We start from the raw sequence: 16,134 nt of genomic DNA on the forward strand, positions 1-16,134 counted from the left end.
AATAAATTGAGAGTCTTGGATGGTTAGTGTGAGCAGTTCCTCAATCGCTCAAGGATTACTGCCATTCCCACAACACCATCAGCCACAGGGACTACTCACCGGGTCAATGCCAAAAGGATAAGGTCCTTTGAAAACCCCAGTAATGTTGGGATCCAAGCCCAGGAACTGATTACGCTTAACTTCAGTGATCCTGTGAAAAAAAAACATCATAGATTCAATTCAATTTTTTTTAAATTGCATTTTAATGCATTTTTAAAGGATGCTGAGGAATTTCTTCAGCCAGAGGGTGGTAAATCTGTGGAATTCATTGCCACAGATGATTGTGGAGGACAGGTTATTGGGTTCATTTACAGCAGAGATTGACAGGTTCTTGATAAGCCAGGGCATCAAAGATTATGGGGAGAAGGCCAGGCAGTGGGGATGTGTGAAAATGGATCAGCTAATGATTAAATGGCAGGGCAGACTCGTTGGCTGAATAGCCAATTTCTCCACCTATTTCTTAGGTCTTAGGGACTCATCCAATCATAAATAGACTCCAAAATGATCCTCAGAATAGTAAAAGCACCTTGCCTTTGTTCTGTACTTGCCATTATCTCTTTGTAACCCTCCACTTCCGTACTCTTGCTTGTTGTACTATGTATGGGACGTCAAGCTGGACTGTTCACAAAACAAAATATCACTGCATCTGTTGCACATGACAATAAACTTGAGCTTCATATGAATGATCACAGAAGGATCATCCAGGCCAAGGTTGTAATTAAAATGGACATGAGAAACCAATCTAATGTTGAAACTGGGGTTGCTGTTGGTGTGAGGGCTCGACAGCGGCTGTTCCCAGTCAAGCAATGCTCAATACCACAGGAATGCTCACAGCTCTCACCCAATGCAGGCCAACTAATTTAGTTCCAAGTGCTTGTCTCAGAACTGAACAATGACAGGCAGCTCCCAATGAAAATCAATCTTGCATTCTGAATCTCTTTTCCCACAACCAAGGAGCCCATTTAACCCATCCAGCCTATGCCAATTCTCAATTTCCATCAGACCCACTTTCTCACATGCCCACTGACATCCTCATTTTCTACCACTCTTTTACACTGGGAGCAATTTACAAGATAAATTAATCTTTCAACAACTATGGCCCTGAAGCACCCAAAGGCAATACACATTGTCACAGGGAAAAACACATGAATTCCACACAGACAGCTTTGAAGATTCGACTGAGGCTGACTTGCTGGAGGTACCATATCTGCAGTGCCACTGTGTCACTAGACTGTCCTTCAGGTGAAGCGGATGACTATTTGTAAACAGGACAGATGTATCACAACTCACATGTTGGCCATATGGTTTTCCTACTTCACTAATGTGGCCATTTCACCTTATACACATTATCATGGGTTTCTAGTACAAGTTCAAGTTTATTATCATGTACTCGTGAGGTTAGAAATAGGAGGATAATGGAGGTTAATATGTGGCTAAAAAGATGGTGCAGGAGGGAAGCCTTCAGATTTCTGGATCATTGTGCTTTTTTCCAGGGAAGGTGGTATCTGTTCCAATGGGATGGTTTGCATCATTATTGAGGGGGGGGGGGGGTGGTGGGGTGTATTGGGTGATAGTTTGTAACATGAATAATTGATTTGAATATATGATTGGCATTTTCTATATTTGGATAGTTATAGATGTTTGAAAAATTTTAATAAAATATTCAAAAACAATCCTGCAAAAAGAGACAGAAATAAAAGGATTGTGCATGGTGAAAATAATGTTCACAGGTTCATCAATTTCAATGCAAGGAGCATTGTAGGAAAGGCAGTCGAGTTTAGAGTGTGGATTAGCACATTATGGCCATTAGCGAAACAGTTGCAGGAGGGGCAGGACTGGCAGCTGAAAGTTCCGGGGATCCATTGTTTTAGACATGATAGAAGGAGGGAATGAAAGGAGGAAAAGTGACATTGCTCATTTGGAAAAATACGACAACTGTGCTCAGACAAAGAGGGTCGTCTACAGAGGCTATATAGGTGGAGCTGAGGAATGGGAAAGGTATGACTACATTAATGGCATTGTATTATAGACCACCCAATAGTCAGTGAGAATTGGGGGAGCAAATCTGCAGGGAGATAGCAGATAGCTGTAATAGTAGGTCATTTTAACTTTCCACATATGGTGAATGTGGGCTCGATTTTAACATTTAAGAAAAAATTTGGACAGGTACGTGGATGGGAGAGATATGGGTACAGGTCAGTGGGACGAGGCAGAATAATAGTTCACCGCTGACTCGAAGAGTCAAAGGGTTGTGCTGTAATGTTCTATGGTTCTATGATAGATTCAATTCAATTTCAACCCAATGAAACAGCATCTTTCGAGACCATGGTGCTCGCACAATAACGAAAGATAGATTTTGGTAGATCCAGATACATACATCCGACTTTCATTCACAAACATTTTTTTGACGCTCCATCCAGACCCAAATATATTCAAGGACTTCGAAAAGCAGTCGTTGTAAACAAGGCCAGTGTACAAGGAAAATATTCCCATCATCAGGATGATGTAACGACCATCAAAAAATGTGTTCCAAATCTGTACATAACAGAGTTAAAAAACACAATGCTGGAGAAACTCAGCAGATCAAATAGTGTACTTCCTACAGCAAAATAAAGATATATAACCAACATTTTGGGCTTAAGTTCATCACAGAAGCAAGTGAGTCATCAGTATCAATCTATTTTAATCTTAGCAATTCCTGAAAAACATTGAAAAGCATTGTAATGTTTCTCATATCAGACTACAAAACACGACAAAAAACTCAAAACAGATAATGCTTTTGGAATCTAGTTCACACAATTTTCATTAACACCAATCCATAAGCATGGCAGGGAACAAGTGTGGCATTGGGAATTAGTGGGATTGACAATGTGGGCAGCAAGGGAGGAAATTACAATGAAGGGTCTATCCCAGCTGGTTGCGCACATGGGTTTTACCTCATTCCTTGTGCACCTCAGTTTTGACTTGTTTTCAGACAGCACCATCCACACTGCAAAGGTAGTCATGATCAAACCATGTCCAAAGTCCCCAAACATCACCGCAAACAGGAAAGGGAAGGTAATAATAGTGTAAGGACCTAATGAGAAACAAAAGCAATATTGTGTGAACAAAGAGAAGTGGAGGGGCTCGGCAGGTCAGGCAGCATGTGTGGAGAAATGATCAGTCAATGTTTCAGGTCAGGGCCAAGTCAAAAATGATGTTCTGCTTTTGATATGAGCAGTAGCAGGTTGGCTCAAACAAATTTAATGTCTTTTACAAGAAAGATAGAGCTTCAAGTACCCCTTGAACACACCCATTTCGTTCACAATCCTCATCCATGCCAATCTCATTTACCCACAATAGTCCCATATCCTGCCCCAATGCATCTTCTATCCAAGCAACTTTTAAATGCTGTAACTGAGTGATATTGCACCTGGGTGTGTATAGGATTTTCCTGCAAACACTGAGATATTCCCTAGGACATTAACGTGAATTAACATAACCTGTCATGTGTTAATACTCCACACACACAACCTTCCATCTGATATAATTATATCACTTCTTGAATGCATTTCCCCACCCCCCACACACTGCTCCCATTGGTTACTTTTTTTGAGAGCTGGCAATATGACATGCATAATTAAGCTCTAATGCAGACAAATGAGAGACTGCACTGGCTAAAAAGTGAAGCAAAGTACAATCTGCTGGAGGAATTCACTGAGTGGAGCAGCAAGAGTGGGAGAAAATGAATGGCCAACATTCACAAACTCATGTCGGAGTTTCCCTTTATTGCATTATCACTTTTATCTTTGTACACATCAGTAAATAATTCCATTGAAGTGATGGAAAATTCCACAGGCTCACCCACTTGATCCAAATTACCAAATGAATGTACAGTAAAAGCTCTGTTATCTGGAATTCAAGCAACCTGCAGCCTCAAGCAACCGTTAAAAAAAATCACCCAGAAAATAAATAGGTGAAAAATAAAAGTGGTGCTTGCCAATCCACAAAACACACAATCCCAAGCAAACAGAAAATTCACTTATCCAGCATCTACCAATCCCCGTAGGTGTCGGATACCAGGGGTTTTAGTGCATCTGCATTTCTTCCCATACACACAAAAATGTCGACAGTGACCATGTAGACCCTCACTACATCAATAAAGGCCTTAATCAGCTCATGCCCTTTTCCAGACAAGAGTGCCGTTCAAGCTTTTGCGATTCTGTGCCATTGGCAGAAATCTTCCATTCAGATTTTGTGTCATTTTGAGATTTGTTCACAATATTGGGATCAGAGGAAGGTGGAGTGAAGTGAACTCCACGTACCTGGATTAACTTCCTGGTAGTTTCCAACTCCATAGGCATCCACGATATTTTGAAATCCAGCAGTGAATTTATTTGTGCGGATGAGTGTTGGGGGAGTGTCAGCTGTTGGTATCCGGTTCACAAACGATGGCACAGTGGCACTGCTTTTCCTCTGGGAGAAAGTAATGTGTATATATAATAAATCAATATCCAAGCAGAAAGCAGCAAGGAAGAGCTCAAGTGCAAAGTAGAATATTAGAGGACCGATTTACACAAGTGAAATGCACGGAGAAATTAAACACCTCAGCAAATTGGAAAGAGTTAAACAACACTCACAGATCCTTCTTCCAAAGCTTGGCGAACCTTGGACAGATCTGATACAGGACACCAGACCTCAGCAATCAGACACTTATTGGTGACATCAAAACTGCAGAGATTCAGAATATGGTAGATGGCTTTCATTTTCTTCACCTGAATAAGCCATGTGTGAATGGATTCTGATGCTTTGAATAAAATTTGCTGCAGATATTCCTCAGTTCTATACAATACCTGTAGAGACAGGTTAAAGAAGCAAACATTAAAATAATGTTACAAGTATATGCCGGCGCGAGGGGGTAGGGTCGGGGAGCACTGCTGGTGGGAGGGGGTGGATGAGGACAGGAGTTGGGACCATGCCTAGTGCTCTTTCAAGCAGGGACAATACCCGACTGTAAAGGCAATGGGTCTTCGCCCTAACGCCAAAAGACTGTATCTCTCTGAATGCGCCGTGGCACTGATTCCAACCCTTCTCAGGGAAGGATAATTGACAGAGGACTGCGCTCCACTGCCTAACCTGAATGTACAGCCTGCTGGTTAGGGCGGGCTGATGACGCCGTCAGCCTGCGACCCATCTCCCCACTCACCCCTCTCCCTCCATGACCCCCTCAGGGCAAGGGTAGAGGGCGGGAGCCGTCGAGGCAGCGGGAGGTGTCGGGGGGGCTGCTGGGCCGCTTCGGCCTTCAAGGCCGCTCTCTGTGGCTCAAAACGTGTCAGAGCATTGACCGTCTTCCCTACCCTTAGTCCCCCGCGCCGCTGGAACTATTCTGAGAAAACACAGAGCGGTTCCAGCTGTGTGGGGGATTATGGGTAGGGAAGACATCCATTGCTCTGGCGCGTATTTATCACAGGTGGCGCTAAGGCACCAGTCGCCTCGCCTCCTTCAGATCCAGAGGGCACAACGAGGCGCCTCTCAATATGAATGCGACGCTGCCGTCTGAAAGGCAAGTCTTAAGTTTTCGATCCACTCTTGTCGCCAGCCTCCAGGCAGATGCCTGACATGAAATGGCCTATTGCTATTCCTTCATTCACAGAACCATGGAATATTACAGAGAAGAAAAGTCCTTCGTCCTTCTGGCTTGTGCTCAACTATCATCCTGCCTCATCCCACTGACCTGCACGCAGACCATATCCTGTCTATCCATGCACCTGTGCAAATTTTTTCAAATGTCAAAATTGAGCTAGTATTCACCACTTCAGCTGTCAGCTCCCACCACTCTCTGCGTGAAGAAGTTCCCCTCAAATGCTCCCTTTAAACTTTTCCCCTTTCAACCTTAACCCATGTTCTCTAGCTTCTATCTCAGTGCACTTGTTGACCAGCACTTTCCACTCCTCTGACACAGAGAATAACTGAAGAAACTTTAATCATATTTTGTTCGAAGCAGCCACCTTCCAGGCCAAGCCTGAGGAAATGCCACGCCTGTGCCCACATCTGCTTCCTCACTACCTTTCAGGGCCCCAAACAGTCCTTCCAAGCAAAGCAACACTTGATTTGTGAATCTGCAGGGGTCATCTATTACTTACAGTGCTCCCATTGTTGGCTCCTCTGCATCAGAGAGGCTGAACACAGACTGGGAGATTGCTTTGCTGAGCACCTTTGATCGTCTGCTGTAATAGAGGGGATCTCCCAGTGGCAACCCATTTCAATTCCTATAATGACCCCAGCCATGGCCTCATGCACTGCTCAACTGAGACCCCCCCCCCCCCCAACGCAAATTGAAAATCAACACCTCGGACTGCGTGCGGGCACCCTCCAACCAGAAGGCATTAACAATCACAGTTTCTGTTCACCACCCCCACCCCCTCAAACACACCCCGTCTCTTTCATTCCCCATACTGGTATCTCCTTTCCTCCAGCTCCCTTCTCTGTCTCACTCTCTTGCAGATTTATTGTCAGAGTACGCACATGACATCACAGACAACCCTAAGATTCCTTTTCCCTGCAGGCTCAGCAGATTTACTACTAAATAGTAGTGCAAAAAATAACTGTACATAGTGTAAAACATGTAAACAAACAAAGAACTATAAACAGATAACAAATGTAAACAAACTGACTGCGATAGAGAGAAAAAGAAAATCAATCAAGTGCACAAGAGTCCTTAAATGAGTTTCTGATTGAGGTTGTCCTTGAGGAGTCTGATGATAGAGGGGTAGCAGCTGTTCCTGAATCTTATTGCACCAGCGAGAACAGAGCGGGTGCTGGGTGGTCTGAGTCTTTTTGATGATTGCTGTTACCGTCTGAAGGCAACGTTCCCTGTAGATGTACTCAATAGAGGGGAGAGATCTGCCTATAATATCCTAGGCTGTGTCCACTAACTTTTGGAGGGCTTTACACTCAGGGTTATTGGTGATTCCATACCAGACCGTGATGCAGCTGGTCAGCACACTTTCTACCACACCTCTGTAGAAATTTGCCAGGGTTTCTGATGTCATACCAAACCTCCCCAAACCTTATTCACTCTGCCTTGATGAGTTGGGTCCAGGAAAGATCCTCCAAGATAGTAACTCCCAAGAACTTAAATTTCCTCACCCTCTCCACCTCTGAATCGCTCAATGATCACTGGATTGTAAACCTCTGGGTTTCTCTTCCTAAAGTCAACAATCAGCTCCTTAATTTTGGTGACTGCATACAAGGTTGTTGTTGGTGCACCATTCACCCAAGTTTTCAATCTCCATCCTGTTTGCGGACTCATCCCCTTCCTTTATACAACCTACTACCTTGATATCATTGGCAAATTTGTAGATGGTGTTACTGTCGTACTGAGCCACACAGTCATAGGTGTAAAGTGAGAAGAGCAGGGGGGCTAAGAACACAGTCCAGTGGTGCTCCCTACTAATGGAGATTGTGGAGAAGTTCTTGCCATTCTTTACTGATTGTGGTCTGGAGGTGAGGAAATCCATGATCCAATTCTGTCTCCTTTCCTCCAGTTCTGCATTCACAGAGCTACCCCCTCCCCCGATCAATTCTCTCCTGCCCCCTACCCACATCCACCTCTGGCCTCTTGTCTGTGCTCCCTCCTCTGCCCCTTTCTTCCCTCCTCCCCATACCCTTTTATTCACACCCCAGCCTGCTTTTTGCTCATATCTTGAGGAAAGGCTCTGGCCCAAAACTTTGGTTATACAGTTTTGCCTCCAATGGGCGCCGTGGGACCTGCTGAATTTCTCCACCACTTTTGTGTCTGCAGACTTTCTTGTTTCACTCCAGGAAAGGTACTTACTGTGTGGAGGTCTTGGATTCGAGTATTGAGGCCAGCGACGATGTCCATCCTCTCCTGGTTTGTGTTTGGATAAGGGTAGACATGGCAGTGATAACTGCAAGTAACGGTCCATTAGACACAAGTTCAGCCGGGTAATTTCAATTCATGATGACATAATATATTTACAAGAAATAATTTAGTAATTACATGAAACAGCAGATGGTTACAAAATCCTATTGTTGCCCCTCTTCAAGGAAAACTGGTGAATGGTCTGGCTTCTTTGTAGCAGACAGATGCGACCCACCAATATTAGTCTCAGCCTCCCATCAGAATGAGAAGAACTGTCTCTGCACAGATTGAATGATGGTCACTTCTACCTGAGCTTGGAAAGATACACCCGTGACCGGAAAACTGCTGAGGACAGGAGAGACAGTTTATCACATGGGTTTGTTGACTTGATCTTGGCTCAGATCCAGAACAGCAGCGACTTACTTCAGGACTCGGCTGGTGATGATGCTACCAAACCACATTTAAATGGGCATCACTTAGAAAGATATGGTCCTCATGTAGGCAAATGGGATCATGTCAATAACCAAAAAGCATGGACATAGTAGGATAAAGGGCCTGTATGACTCTCGTGGTGATGGACAGTGATGTCCTTCACCCAGACTACATGCCCTTGCTGCTTCATTCAACTTGGAGGAGCACTGATCCATCAGCCAAGGAAGGAAGCTGAGTGGCAACCAGGAGGATTCATTGTGCATATTTGACAAGATTGCAGAAGTTCATGAGGTCTGAGGTTAATGATGAGAACTCTGAAGGGAACTCTCAGCCATTTGTTCACACCAGTGCCATCACCACCATGGGATAGGACACACTCAAGCACTGAAATAGAGACTGACATTATTGGCAAGATGTGTAGGACCGATTCTGCGAGTATAATTAAACCTCCAGGGTAAAGAATTCCAAAAGATTCACCATCCTTGAGGATGGGAAAGTACTCGTTTCATCCTCATCCTCAGTGGCTAGTCCCTTACATGCAAATCCAAAATCTAAACACCCAAAAGGAATAAATACATCATCACTGTTGAATCCCTCAAGAACCTTGCATCTTTCAGTTAGATAATTTAATCCATTCTTCAGACTTTAAGTTTAGTGTCACTGTTGAACCTCTCCTCACAGAACAATCAAAAGCAAAGTAAATCCTAGGATTCTGGAAAAGGTTCCTTTCTTACCAATCACAAATCTTCTTTACTTTGTGACCAATCTGCTCACCCCAGTACGAGACTAAAAACACGACCCACTTCACATTCTCGCCCTAAATGTGAAAATATGAATTAAATCAAAGAGAGGCAGAGAGATACAGAGGGACACACACAGACAGAGAGTCGAGAGACACCAGAGAGATAGGAATGGGGGTTTGGCTTTTCACACTTGACCACACCTAACTGGGACACTGTACGCTTTCACATTTGCAAGGACCCATCTCTGGGGTTAGAACTGTTCTACCTTCTACTGGCGACGTCATGACGCATCGAGTGATGGTGAACCCACCCTAAATCCTAATCAATGTATTATGATCTTATATTTGAACAAAATTAATCATGGATAATTATAACATAATTAAGCTTTATGTACAGCTCAGTAAAAGCCCTTCAACTCCTGTTGTTGTTGTGCTTACATAGATAAACCTTTATAAGGGACCGTGGGAAAGTGTGAACAAATAAATAGTAATAGCGGATAATTTTTTTTTAAACAGGATGGGAAATTTGGTAGTGTTATAGCGCTCAATTTACACAGTGTGGAAAGTTGGTAGCATTATCATGTACAATTTATAAATACCGTGAGAAAAAGCGATTGGCAAACTGCCCTCCCACAAGTTCATACGGCAGAGAAAGGGCTATATATCCGGCTGCATATATCAAGCATTCATAGAGAAGTTTCTCTGCCAGACAGCATTCTGGGAAGTCAGGTCCGCCATTGCTTTTTCTCCCCATGGTCTTTATAAATTGTGCACTATAGCGCTACCAATTTCCCCACACTGTTTAAAAATTGTCCACTATTGCTTTTTATTGCTATTTATTTCCTCTCTCTCTCTCCCACTGTGACTTTCCCATGGCAAAGTTTATACCTTCATTTTAATCTTTTCTTTCTGCAATCATGCAAAAACTTTGGTCATTTCAATCCCAGAATGCACTCACCCTTTCACACTTGCCTGATTGCAACGCCGGCGTCTGCAGACGCCAGGGATTATACTAGGGGTCGAGGTCGACAATCCCCAGCTTGAGATGACATCATCTGATGCCGGCATTGAACTGATTTTGCTTTCACACTTGCCACTTTCAAAGCCGATTGGCGTTTGATTCCTGGGATCACTTGGAAGTGTGAAAGAAGCACGAGAAAAACAGAGAGAGAGAGAGAGAGAGAGAGAGAGAGAGAGAGACACACACACACACACACACAGGTATTATATACATTTAGATATATGTAAAATGGAGAACAATACCACAGCACTCACAGAGTCTGCATCTTCTAATGGAACCTCTAACTCTTTGTATGTAAGGATTGTGTAACCCTTGCAAACTCGCCAAAGCATCCGCTCAAATGGTCCAATCTTCCATGGGTGAATCACTCCAGCTATAAATCTATAGAAGAAATATCTTGTAAATGAATTGGAAGACAGACCAAAAGAGCCAAAGAAGATGTCAGCCTCTCAGGCATTGTGAATTTTAACAGAATCCCGTGGACAAGGCTGTTAAAGAAGTTCAAAAAAATCTGGTCTCCATTATATCTATAAAGATCACAAAATCCCTCACTTCAAGACAACATGCACAAGCACTTCTGATGAATACTTGAAGATTAATAAAGCTGGGTTAACAGCATGGATGAGTTAGGGCAAAGGGCTCTAAGATGCATGGCTTAACCATCTACAAAATGAAATGTGTTTTTCTATAAGATACAAAACAGGAAGATGACAATGAGAGTTTATTGTCATACAGATAAGTACAAGTGCACTGAGACTCTTGGGTTTTCTGCAGCTACATAAAATATACTAACCAACAAAAAGTATAAATTAAATGACCACAAGAGAGAATAAAGAACAAATATAAAAGGGTAAATATTCAGTTAAATTAATGCAAAAAATGTGATTTTTTTCAACTGTGCCAAAAAATCTTTTGTCTTGGTGTTACGTTATGGTTCCAGTAGTACCAGCACCAGAGCAGTTCTAGCTGCATGGGGAATTATGGATAAGGAAGGTGGCCATTGCTCCCACATTGAGCCAGCCACTGCCTGCTTCTCACCCACCGGGTGCTGGGGGCCGAGAGTCACCTTTCCACCCAAGAGAGGGCACCTACAAGGTTAGGGACGGGGACGACCTCTGGAAACGGAGAATTTATTACAGAAAACTAACATTATTACGTGTAATGTCATCTACAAAAAAAAATGCAGTTTTTTGGAGGTTCCCAGTGTTTGGAACCCTGGATAAATGGTTAGGCACGTGTATGATGTGTTGTTCATTAACACCTCATCCTGACAATGGATGAGGCAGAGGACAGACGGGTCATTGTCGGAAGCTCAAGTTCAGAAACCTGTCACCCAATGTAGAGGCCACACCAAGTGCACCAAATATAGTAGACTAGGTTGAGCAATGTGCACGTAAAGTTCTGCCTCACCTTGGAAGGTCTGTTGAGGCCCTGGATGGAGGTGAGGGAGGAGATTATAGGGACAAGTTCTTCACTTCCAGTGATCATAGAAGCGGCTAAGGGGGTGGAAGAGTCAGTGAAAAGTGGACTCGGCAGTTCAGGGAGACTGGTTTAAATCCTTTCATACTTTCTAATCTACGACTGCCCTAAACTGAGATCTTTGCACTCTTCCCATTTGGCCTCATGCATCCTCAAATTAGCTCCAGCTGACAAACTCTACAAGCCCCTCACAGCCTTTTCACTCCTTCAAATTGCTGAATAAAAAATTTCTGACCAAACTTTGCATCTTATCTGATTCAGCAGCTCACTTTCAGACTACATGTGATAACTACTCCTGTCCAGACTCCAGCTCAGTGGTGACATCTACTCAGGTTGGAGGTGACTGTGTTGCAGGCCCTTTGGGTCTCCTTTTTTAGAGATATATTTTTTTATTTTTCATACTATGAACCCTATCAACCAAAATATATACAAACGTTTCTCATTAAATATACAGTGGCATTTTCTCCCATTTTTTCCCCCTACCTTCCCTCCCCACCTCCCACCCCCCTCCAAACCAATATTCAACATATAAAATACAATAAAACCATTAAACAATGTCATCACACAATGAAAAATAAAAAAGAAAAATGTGTCATCTACTTTTACACATTGGATCAAGTCGTTTTGTCTTCTTATCATTTTAGGGGGTGGAGGTCTGAGGCAAGCCTTCTCTGTTATGTTCCATGTATGGTTCCCAAATTTGTTCAAATAATGTGACTTTATTTTTTAAATTATATGTTATTTTTTCCACTGGAATACATTTATTCATTTCCATGTACCATTGCTGTTTTCTCATGCTCTCTTCCATTTTCCAAGTTGACATTATACATTTTTTTGCTACTGCTAAGGCTATCATAATAAATCTTTTTTGCGCATTATCCAATTTGAGGCCTAATTCCTTACTTCTTGTATTACTTAGAAGAAAGATCTCTGGATTTTTTGGTATGTTATTTTTTGTGATTTTATTTAATATCTGATTTAGATCTTCCCAAAACTTTTCCACTTTCTCACATGGCCAACTTGCATGTACTGTTGTTCCCATTTCCTTCTTACAGCGAAAATATCTATCTGATAATGTTGGATCCCATTTTTTTTTAAACTTTTGGGGTGTGATAACCAATTATAACCTGTGTAACCAATTATACTGTATCATGCGTAACCTTGTGTTTATTATATTCTTCATAGTTCCAGAACATAACTTTTCCCATGTTTCATTGTTTATGTTTAAATCCTTTTCCCACTTTTGTTTGGGTTTATAGCTTATTTCATCATTTTCCTTCTCTTGCAGCTTGATGTACATGTTCATTATAAATCTTTTAATTATCATTGTGTCTGTAATCACATATTCAAAGCTGCTTCCTTCTGGTAATCTCAGTTTGTTTCCCAATTTATCCTTTAAATAAGATTTCAGTTGATGATATGCAAATATTGCACCATGAGTTATTCCATATTTGTACTTCAACTGTTCAAATGTTAGTAAATTATTTCCCAAAAAACAATTTTCTATTCTTTTGATTCCTTTTCTCTCCCATTCTCTAAAGAAAAGATTATCTATTGTAAAAGGGATTAGCAGATTTTGCATCAATAGTAATTTTGGTATATGGTCATTTGTTTTTTTTCCTTTCTAAGTGGTTCTTCTTCCATATATCGAGTAAATGATGCAGTACTGGTGAGTTTTATATTGTACCAGCTTTTCATCCCACTTATAAAGTATATGTTCCGGTACCTTCTCCCCTATTTTATCTAGTTCTTGGTCCAGTCTGGTTTTTCTCTTGTCTGATAAAAATCTGATAAATACCTTAATTATGCTGCTCTAAAATAACTTTTTAAGTTTGGTAACTGGAAACCACCTGTAAATTTATCTAACGCTATCCTCGTTTTCTCCTTTCCTTAAAAATTTCCTTATTATTCTCTTTAGTTCATTAAAGAATTTCTCTGTTAAGGGAATTGGTAACAATTGAAATAAGTATTGTATCCTTGGGAAGACATTCATTTTAATGCAATTTACCCTCCCTATCAACATTAGCGATAATTCTTTCCAATGTTCTTAAGTTTTCCAGCAATTTCTTTATTCGTGGCTGATAATTTAGTTTGTACAGGTGGCTTAAGTTATTATCTAACCTAATACCTAGGTATCGGATTGCTTGTGTTTGCCATTTAAATGGTGATTCTTTTTAAAATTCTGTATAATCCGCATTACTCATTGGCATCACTTCACTTTTATTTGCGTTGATCTTATATCCCGATATTTCTCCATATTCCTTCAATTTCTTAAGTAATTCTTTTATTGATATTTCTGGTTCTGTTAAGTATACTATGATGTCATCTGCAAATAAACTGATTTTATATTCCTTCTCCTTTATCTTTATCCCTTTTATTTTATTTTCTGTTCTTTTCAGTTCTGCCAATGGTTCTATTGCTAAAGCAAACAGTGAGGGGGATAGTGAACATCCTTGTCTAGTTAGCCTACTTAATTTAAATTGGTTTGATATATATCCATTTACTGTTATCTTCGCCAGTGGTCCATTATATAATCCTTTAATCCAATTAATATATTTTTCTGGTAGATTGAACCTCTGTAATACTTTGAATAAATAATTCCATTCTACTCTATCAAAGGCTTTTTCTTCGTCTAAAGCAACAGCCACTGTTGGCTTCTTATTTCCTTGAACTGCATGAATTAGATTAATAAATTTACAGACATTATCCATCTTTTCTTAATAAATCCAGGTTGATCTTGTTTTACTATCTTTGGTACACAATCGGCCAATCTGTTTGCTAATAATTTCGCTATTATCTTATAATCTGAATTAAGTAGAGATATTGGTCTATATGATGCTGGTGTTAGTGGATCCTTCCCTGTCTTTGCTATTACTGTAATTATTGCCGTCTTACATGAATCTGGCAAGTTTTGTGTTTCTTCTATCTGGTTCATTAGTTCCAGGAGAGGAGGAATTAATAACTCTTTAAATGTTTTATAGAATTCTACTGGGAATCCATCCTCTCCAGGCGTTTTATTGTTCGGCATCTTTTTTAATATATCCTTTACTTCCTCTATTTCAAATGGTTTTATCAGTTTGTTTTGTTCCTCTTCTTGCAATTTCGGCAGTTCAATTTTACCTAAAACCTCTTCTACTTTATCATCTTTCCCCTTGTTCAGCGTTTGGTATAATTGTTCACAAAATTCCTTAAAGTTCTCATTAATCTCTATTGAATTAGATGTAATTTGTTTGTCCTTTTTCATTGATGCCAATACAGTTCTTTTAGCTTGTTCAGTTTTAAGTTGCCAGGCTAATATTTTGTGCGTTTTTTCTCCTAGTTCGTAATGCTTTATTTTCATTATGTTCTTCTCCACCTTGTACGTTTGTAATGCTTCGTATTTTTTTTTTGTCTGCCAATTCTCTCCTTCTTTTATATCATCCCTTTTTACTAGTTCCTTTTCTGTACTTATCTCCCTTTCTAACTGCTCTATTTCCCGATTGTAGTCCTTTTTCATCTTAGTTACATAACTTATTATCTGTCCTCTAATGAAGGCTTTTATTGCATCTCATAATATAAATTTGTCTTTCACTGATTCCGTATTTATTTCAAAATAGATTTTAATTTGGCATTCAATAGACTCTCTAAATTCCTGCCTTTTAAGTAGCATGGAGTTTAACCTCCATCTATATGTTCTTGGTGGGATGTTCTCCAGTTCTATTGCTAATAACAGGGGTGAATGATCAGATAGTAATCTAGCTTTATATTCCGTTTTCCTAACTCTCCCTTGAATATGGGCCGACAACAAAAACATGTCAATCCTTGAGTAAGTTTTGTGCCTACGAATAATATGAATATTCCTTCTCTCTTGGGTGTCGCCTCCTCCATATATCCATAAGTTTCATTTCCTGCATTGATTTAACCATAAATTTGGCCACTTTATTCTTTTTGCTTGTCTTTTGTCCAGTTTTATCCAACATTGGATCCAAATTAAGGTTAAAATCCCCTCCTATCAATATATTTCCTTGTGTATCTATAATCTTCAAAAAAATATTTTGCATAAACTTTTGATCCTTTTCATTAGGTGCATATATATTGAGCAAATTCCAAAATTCTGAATATATCTGACACTCTCATTAAATTCCTCCCTGCTGGATCTATTATTTCCTCTATTTTGATTGGTACATTTTTATTAATTAATATAGCTACACCTCTAGCTTTTGAATTATATGATGCTGCCGTTACGTGTCCTACCCATTCTCTCTTTAATTTATGTTCCACTTCAGTTAGATGCGTTTCCTGCACAAATGCTATATCTATTTTTTTCTTTTTTTCAGTAAATTTAATAGTCTCTTCCTTTTAATTTGGTTATGTATTCCATTAATGTTTATAGTCATATAGTTCAACGTGGCCATCTTATATCTTGTTTACACCTCATTTCTGCTTCCTCACCACCACCATCTCCCTTTTCCCCATTTTCATCTCTGTTTTCCCTTTTTAAACTCAATGTATGACAGCACATTTAAAACATAAAATACTCCAACAACTCCCACATCCAATATTCCCTTAACCCCAAAT

The 16,134-nt window shown here is 40.5% G+C and overlaps 1 protein-coding gene across 8 annotated transcripts in view; it reads right to left on the reverse strand.

The window, feature by feature from the left end:
* LOC138761409 (V-type proton ATPase 116 kDa subunit a 2-like) overlaps positions 1–16,134 on the reverse strand; it is an 80,199-nt gene that overhangs the window by 36,733 nt on the left and 27,332 nt on the right. For 7 of the 8 annotated variants that reach the window (XR_011356312.1, XM_069933480.1, XM_069933479.1 and 4 more), the window contains 8 exons: positions 10,353–10,479; positions 9,070–9,152; positions 7,856–7,949; positions 4,659–4,871; positions 4,344–4,494; positions 2,976–3,115; positions 2,417–2,574; positions 100–190 (listed from right to left, as the gene is read on the reverse strand). Coding sequence is in view for 7 of the 8 variants with exons in the window: in XM_069933480.1 (XP_069789581.1) it covers positions 100–190; positions 2,417–2,574; positions 2,976–3,115; positions 4,344–4,494; positions 4,659–4,871; positions 7,856–7,949; positions 9,070–9,152; positions 10,353–10,479 (1,057 nt within the window). In the remaining variant the exon portion in view is untranslated. The remainder of the gene's footprint in view (positions 1–99; positions 191–2,416; positions 2,575–2,975; positions 3,116–4,343; positions 4,495–4,658; positions 4,872–7,855; positions 7,950–9,069; positions 9,153–10,352; positions 10,480–16,134) is intronic. The other variant, XM_069933482.1, reaches the window with a different exon arrangement.

This window comes from Narcine bancroftii, chromosome 4 (genome assembly GCF_036971445.1).
Source record: "Narcine bancroftii isolate sNarBan1 chromosome 4, sNarBan1.hap1, whole genome shotgun sequence".
NCBI lineage: Eukaryota > Metazoa > Chordata > Chondrichthyes > Torpediniformes > Narcinidae > Narcine > Narcine bancroftii.